This window comes from Phalaenopsis equestris, unplaced genomic scaffold, assembly GCF_001263595.1.
Source record: "Phalaenopsis equestris unplaced genomic scaffold, ASM126359v1 Scaffold000264, whole genome shotgun sequence".
NCBI classification, from domain to species: domain Eukaryota; kingdom Viridiplantae; phylum Streptophyta; class Magnoliopsida; order Asparagales; family Orchidaceae; genus Phalaenopsis; species Phalaenopsis equestris.
In genome coordinates this window covers 464,009-471,936 of record NW_018164706.1, presented here as the reverse complement: position 1 = coordinate 471,936, position 7,928 = coordinate 464,009, and the positions used below count along the sequence as shown (strand labels likewise).

General features: G+C 35.8%; 1 protein-coding gene across 1 annotated transcript; it reads left to right on the top strand.

Annotated features, from left to right (window-relative positions):
- The first annotated feature begins 3,237 nt into the window (after nt 1–3,237).
- LOC110024653 (UDP-glycosyltransferase 83A1-like) lies at nt 3,238–5,312 on the top strand. Its single transcript, XM_020724746.1, is given in 3 exon segments — nt 3,238–3,837; nt 3,840–3,911; nt 4,181–5,312. Coding segments are annotated over 3 exon segments (1,419 nt in total). The 5' UTR covers nt 3,238–3,410; the 3' UTR covers nt 5,101–5,312.
- The last annotated feature ends 2,616 nt before the right edge of the window (nt 5,313–7,928 follow it).

The following is a 7,928-nucleotide window of genomic DNA, read 5'->3' as shown; positions in this document are numbered from 1 at the left end:
TATATATGAATCGCGTTAATTTACTGGAAAAAAATAATAAAGATTATTATCTTTTACAAACTCAGATATCTATATTTCTTGCTCTACTTCCCACAAGATTTCATTAGGATTTCATATTCCTTATTATTTTTCTTGGTATTTGATGTGCAAGGTTGAATAGCTACAAATGGATTCGATCTCCTCAACATCAAAATAATTAGATCAACAGGCTACTGCTTCATTCAACAAAATAAAGGAAATCAATATAACTACATCACTTAAATTATTGATGTCTCATATCAAAAATGTGGCCAACACACCTCTAACACAAGAGAAATTATCATGTGTGGGAGGTACAAATCTATAAACTTCTTATAGTTAATGGATTTGATTCCATCTTAGACAACACTCTTCCAATCCCACCAAGATTCATTTAAGATGAGAATGGTGCCACTATAAAAAATCAAGATTATCAACTGTGGCTACTCATAGATCGTAACCTTTTTGTTGGAATCTGCTTAGCCATTTCTGCCTCCATTCTTTCATATATTCTTCATCTAAGAAACACTACTGAAATATGACATACATAGGAAAATAAACTTCAATCAACAAATCAATTAAGAGTTATTCAACTCAAGAATTAACTACACAATATCAACCTGGTAGTAAATACAATGAATCAATATCTCACGGTAATCAAGAGCTTGGTGGATAATATTGCAACTTCAGGTTCAAAGATTGATACGAAAAACATTATTCTTATACTTTGACTGGATTGTCACCAAACTATCAGGGGTTCAAGACCTCCATTAGAACAACCTTGAACTTGATTAGCTTAGATAACTTTTACTGACTATTACAAAGAGAATGATGAAACATTCCAAATGAATCAACCAAAACAACTCATTAGTGAGCCTTACTAGCTCATAAAATCAAAGGGGGCGGAAACATCAAAGAAACTTCACCAAAACTTTCTCAAATACCAAAAACATGCCCAACAACAACATTTCAAAAACTAAAACCCAAGTATTTTGTCAAATTTGCAATAAAAAATGACATATAACTACTCATTGTTGGCATAAAACCAATCTTAAAGCCACTCCAACCCCTCAAGTTACTACGCTTACCACTCACCTCAATAATCAATCACAAGAATGAGTTTTAGTTAACTAGGCCACAACTCATCTTACATCTCAAACCCTCTAGATTTTGAGCTCAAAATTGAGCTCAGGCAGTGGGCTTGCGTGGCTGAAGATGGCAGGGCTGGACTCAAGGCAGCTTGGAGAGGCTCTGGAAGCAATTGGTGGAGTTTCCTTAAGGATTTGACACTTCTCCATGCATGGCCATGGAGGGGGCATTTATAGCTGAGGCCAATGGGGAGGCTTCAAGCTTTGATTGGCTGGTGTCAATAAGCTTATGTGGAGTGCTAAGCTGCATCATTGACCAATCAAGGTTAGACACATAAGATGATTAAAATTTGAGTTCAAAGGTGGGGTTTTCGATTTTGGATTTTCTGGCCACTACCAGCCTAAGGGAGGTGGCTAGATGGCTCCAGTTACTAAGGGGGAGGTTTAATGGTGATCAAGATGGACGTTTAATCAGGTGAGCTCAAACTTAAGTCACTTGGTTAAAAATAAGAGGGAATCCTCTAAATCATGGGACCCTTGGTCCATGGAACCTCTAGGGTGGACTAGGAGGATCTAGGCTGGTTCTTAGGGTCCAAATGTCAGTTGTGGTGGTCCAAGATGGACTGAACCAATCAACTCCAAGTGGATTTAGGGTTTGGGTTCAAATTTAGGGTTTTGGCTTAGACTTTGGTTTGAGTTTGGATTTGGGGCAATTGGAAAGTTCAATTTGGTGTAGAATATTGATATGAGGAGTTTTGGAATCAATTGAGTAAAAATTTGAGAGGCTATGGGGTTTAATTTGGTGAGAATTGGAATTTTGGGCAAAATTGGGGATTTTGGTTTGGATTGAGTTTGGACTAGATTTGAGGCTAGGTCAAGGCCAATTGAGAGCTCAATTTGGTCTATGGGAATGTTATGAAGAGTTTAAAAAGTGAATTTGGGAAAATTGATTAGGTTAGGGCATTCAATTTGGTTCGTGGCAGACATTGATTGAGCACATGTTCACTACAACACAGAATAAGGGGGAGAAACACATGTGCGTGGGTGAGGATTTCTGGGATGACTTGAATAGAGTTGAGGCCCCTTCGAATTATCAGATGAAGAGGGAGACAAATCCACTTAATAGGATGGCGAAGGGAGCCAGAGGGGCCGCACTTCACATTGGAGGTTCAAACACCCCACATTGCACTACCGGAGACTGATAAGAATATCAAAAAATTCAAAAACTTAAAGACTTATGTAATTATGTGGCACTTACCATTATCTTATGTACACATGCCAAGCAGCTTAACCGAAAGCCATACAATGAAGAGTTGCATGTCATGATGCATCGATGCCCGGGCACGTAGCAGTGGGTCTCCAACCACTCGCCTTGTCAATGTAAGTAAGAAAATTGATTTCCTATTTTTTGTGGCTATTAATATTTAAATGATAATTTATCTTTGATCCTAATTATGTAGAATGACTACGAACAGCTCCAAGGGAGATAGAGGGAGATGGCTAGTGAGACCTCGATATCTGCCAGCAGCAGTGGCAGCCAGTCTACCACTACTCAGTCCAATTTTAAGCTATGGATACAGGTGGCAGAAGAAGAAGAGGAGAGTGCACGGCTTAGGCACGAAGGGCATTGCATTTGAGGTCGAGTGATCTCATGTTGTTATTAGTAGCCCTAGCTAGTTACTGGCTCAGTATGACTGAGTGGTGGTAGATTGGCTGCCACTACTCAGTCATAATGCCCGCTTTTATTGCGTGCAGCTGCCACTACTCAGTCATAATGCCCGCTTTTATTGTGTGCAGGCTTATCTCCCTATCTCTCTCTCTCTCTCTCTCTATCTCTCATTGCTTATACTCTAATCTTTGAGATGTGATTCACAGACAAATCAAGCTTCAACACATACGAATGATTTTGGTTGTCTAGTTGTAAAAAGCAAAATTTTTGTATTAGATATAGAAATATATAAGAATTAGGTGGTATGCAAATAAATGGCCCAATTTATTTATTAAGTAATTGCGACAAATAAAAATCAAGCTGCACATGTAGTCCATCTGTCCACAAGATTATAAAATATGATTAACATTAATTTCTCCTCCAAGCGGCGAAGAAGCGCACAGTAAACACGTTTCATTAAAAAGTAAAAGCCAGTAGCAAATTTACCAGCCTGTCATTTACTTACCAACCCTAACAATGTCATGAAGAAGGAAAAACCCCACTAGTTCTTGTTATAAATTAAGAGAAGTTCAACTTGGCCATTCATTCTCATAAATCTAAGCTTCAGAGAGTCCAACTAGCCCCAAACACCAGCCATGAGCTCTGCTCGGACACCACATGCGCTCATTCTACCTTATCCTGCACAGGGCCATATCGTTCCAATGATGGAGCTCTCTTATCGTCTCATTGAGCGTGGAGTCCGCATAACGTTCATCAACACACACTTTAACCACAATCGTATTTTCGCTACAAAGGCGTCTGGCCAAGCTACGTTTATTGGCGAGGAGATTGATGGAATCAATTTTGTGGCGATCCCCGACGGCCTTGAACCGGAAGATGATCGGCACGACTTCGGGGGGCTCACGCAATCCTTGATGAAAGTGATGCCAACTTTGTTAGAAGAATTGATTAGAGATAATGGTGGAGAGTTCACCTGCTTTGTTGCAGATATCAACATGGCTTGGGCTCTCAAGATCGGCAAGAATTTGGGGCTTCGGACGGCTGCCTTTTGGCCTGCAGCAGCTCAGCAGCTGGACTTCTTGACGCTATATTTAGCATCCCCGAGCTCATTCAAAATGGAGTCATTGATGAACATGGTAAGTTGTTAAGAGAGAGAGCAGCCAAAAAGGACTTTAAATAATGGATTTTAATGTCATTTAGTGGTAAAAATTAAATAATTATATTATTTTTATCATGTAAAAATTTTATATTTTGGATGTCTTCACTTTACAAAATTTATTTATTTCAACTTATCCTTCAATCAATAGTCCATATTTCTTCTTTTAATTTCAATGACATTATCTTTTTTGATTCATGTTAGTTTATTTTTCTGATTTATCTTTTTTTTTTTGAATTAATAATTTAGGGGCGCTAATGAAGAAGGAAGTTATCCAGTTGAACCCAGGAATTACTCCCTTGGACTCAGCCAACCTCCCCTGGCATTGCTTTGATGATGCATATACAAAAGTAATAATCTTCAACTACTTGATTACCAATAACCAAGCAACTTCTAACGCTGAGATGATGATATGCAATAGCTTTGAGGAGCTTGAAAAGCCTATCTTCAGCAAAATACCACACATTTTACCTGTAGGGCCACTTGATTCAAAATTTGAATCAAGAGATCTTAATTTATGTCAGCTTTGGCCTGAGGATAAGCAGTGCATTGCTTGGCTTGACAAACAATCAACAAATTCTGTTATTTATGTGGCTTTTGGCAGCATCACTATCTTTAATAACAAACAATTTCAAGAGCTAGCACTTGGTCTCGAGCTCACTGGTCGGCCATTCTTATGGGTGGTAAGGCCAGACCTTACTAATAAAACTGTTAATTGCACTTTTCCGTTAGGGTTTGAAGAAAGAGTTGCAAATCGAGGAAGAATGGTTGGTTGGTCTCCTCAACATAAGGTTTTGAAGCATCCTGCAATTGCTTGTTTTGTGTCACATTGTGGTTGGAACTCAACCATAGAAGGATTGAGAAATGGAGTGCCCTTTCTTTGTTTTCCATATTTTTGTGACCAATTGTTCAACCAAAAATATATAACTGATGTTTGGAGGATAGGTTTGAGCTTGACTCGTGATGAGAATGGACTTATTTCCAAAGAGGAAGTTAGATCAAAAGTGGAGGAGTTGCTCAAGGACACAAATATTATCACAAAATCCCTGAGTTTGAAGCAGTTAGCTAGCAGCAGTGTTATGGAAGGAGGGTCATCTCTTAAGAACCTCAACAAATTTGCAGAATTTTTAAGAGAAAATCAAGTCAAGGAGGTTCAAAAATTGGTTTGAATAGTTAGTTTGAATGAACCATGGAGATAAGAATAGAGAATAAAGTTGGGTGATTTGTTGGTGTGAGTTACTAGTGGGATGAGTATTGCTATATTTTCTATGACTTGCAACTCATATTGTAAGTGCTCTCTTTAATGCCAAGTGGATTATTTTATAAAACATCAGAGGATTTTATCTTTAAGTAAAAATTTAGATAAGATATCAATACTTTGTTCCAATCTTTTTTCTTGTACAGTGAATAATGAAATATATTAATATTTACCTTGGAATAAAATGCTACTCAATTTTTTTTATTTTATTTAAACAAACTACATGTAAAACATTAGAGCTGAAATATATATTAAATCTATGTTGAATGTTAAGAGCATGTTTATTTCTCACATTCATTTTATTCATCTTTTTAGGAAGATTTACATGCATAACAGTCAATTCTTATTTGTTTATATATCTAACACATAAACTAAAATTAAACTACATCAAAGTTGCTACAAATGAATTACAATTTTCCATGCATGGTTAAAGTAGTATGAGAAGAGAAATAAAAAGGAAGATGAAATCCTAAATAACTCTTGACGAGAAATAGAAGAGAAAAAATGCAGATATTTGAGCTTGAAAAAGTTAAGTATTCTTTCTTATTTTTTTCCAAGGACAATAATCTAAAATAAATTTATAATAAATTTACATGGAAATGTTGCAATATAGCTTAAGGACATAAAACATTGCAAGTCATTTAACGATGGCCTGAGGGGTTCGAGAGAGGAAAGAAACACTTCAGAGAAATCATTAGATGTTAAGGTAAAATCTGAGCAAGCTTGAGAGAGGTTGTTTACCCAAAATTTGAGTTTTTGTGGTGATTGATATGCTTGGTAACAAGTTTTAGTCTATCAGATTTAGTCAAAGATGAGATTAAGAATGAGTTTCATTTGACTGGTTTGATGTTTTTGAACTTTTTAAGCTGAAGGATAGAGTAGGGTAGAAAGGATTTCTAGAAGAAAGTAAAACCATACATCAAGACTCTGTAAGCAATCAAAATAGGCAGACCAACCTAAACATTGAGAAAAACTTCCTCGGTCAAGATGCAAAGGTTTTGTAAAGTTGTTAGTTTGTTGTTCCTCGGTCATGAGATGGTGTGGATATATGTGTTTGAGCTATATATGGTCTCTAATAAAGGGATAATTTGCTTCTATAAATTTTGTTTGAGCGTAAAAATAGAATTGTGCTTGAGAGCAATAGCAGAAGTTCAAACACTATGTAAGACGGTGGGAGATAACGGTTGGTTGGTTAGTAACTGTAATATCCAAATGATTTTGGTTGTGGTAGTAGTTAATGCTATGTATTCAACTTCAATGGATGATCTATCATTTGTAGATTGTTTCTTCACTGACCATGATTTGACGTTATGACGAGGATAGATTCAAAAGCTAAGTATGTATTTGGAATCAGTGTTATTGCTAACCTAATCGGTATATGCATAAACACTTAAAGACGAAACACCAGAAATAATTGGTAGACCGCAGTTGGAAGTAGTATTTTAAATACAAATAAATCATTTTACATGTTGATAGTTTTAAGTGGTCTATGCATATGCTTACTTAGTTAATTGACAATAAAGGTGATGACGGGTCTCGTAATAGTGAGATATTCGGGGGAGCATATAGCCTATTTGTACATATTTGGGTCTGGCATGGGTATAGGTGAGGTTGCATGGTTATGGGGACTAGAGGGAAGTAAAGTTAAAACAGGTTTGGTTTGATGCATGTTTTATGCATCATTTCAATTTTATGAAAAAAAAATATATCATTTTGAAGTGTGTTTTATTTGTAAAACCTAATATAGGACCCAATTGTTTTGAATTGAACAATTTGTTGAATTTATTAGTGAGAGTGCTCGTAACAGCAATGGAGTTTCTCATGTTTAATATATCATCTAAATATACTAATAAGTTAATGAAAATATTATTATGGCAATAAATAAGTACAGAAGTATCAACACTAATTAAAATGAGTTTTTATTATACAAGAAAGTGCAGAAAGTATAATACCATTGCTTAGAAGCTCATTTCAGACCATAAATGATTGCTTACAATTTTCAAATATAATGTGAATGATTAGTGCCAATAAAACTATATGGTTTTGTCATTAAAACAATATCATCAAGTTTCTTGTGTAAGAAAATATCTGAGACATTGAGTTGCTGAATTTCTTATTGTTTAGAGATGACTAAAGCAATGAGCATACAAATAGTGGGAAATTTAGCAACCAAACTGAATGTTTCCTAATAGTCTATTTCTTATTGTTGTGAAAAATCTTGAGCAACGAGTCAGGCTTTGTCTCTTGCTATAGATCCATCTGCATGATGTTTTATTCTAAAATTCTATTTGCGCGCTAATATATTTTGATTTGCATGAGGTGGAACAAGAATTCATGTGTCTTGTTGTTGGAGATCCATAAAATATTCAAAAATTGCTTTACTTTAGTGAGAATGTTGAGCTGCTAGTTTGTAAGCATTAGTTACTTCTATAGATACTGTAATATGTTGAAGATCAAAATTTTGGTTGGTTTTAAAATACATGTTTGATGTTTATTAATAATAAGATGATGTTTGGGTGGTGAAATAATGGGTGGATAATAGATTTGTTCAAGGTTCTAGAGAGCTAATTGTAAAGGTGAATCACACGATGTGTGAGTGTCGGTACTAAAAGGTTGAGGAGTTGCCCGTTGAAAGCTGTCGGTCACTTGAATCGAAATTCCGTCGCCCGCTTCGGAAAGACATTTAATATATATATATATATATATATATATATATATATAATTGAACTCACACTGATC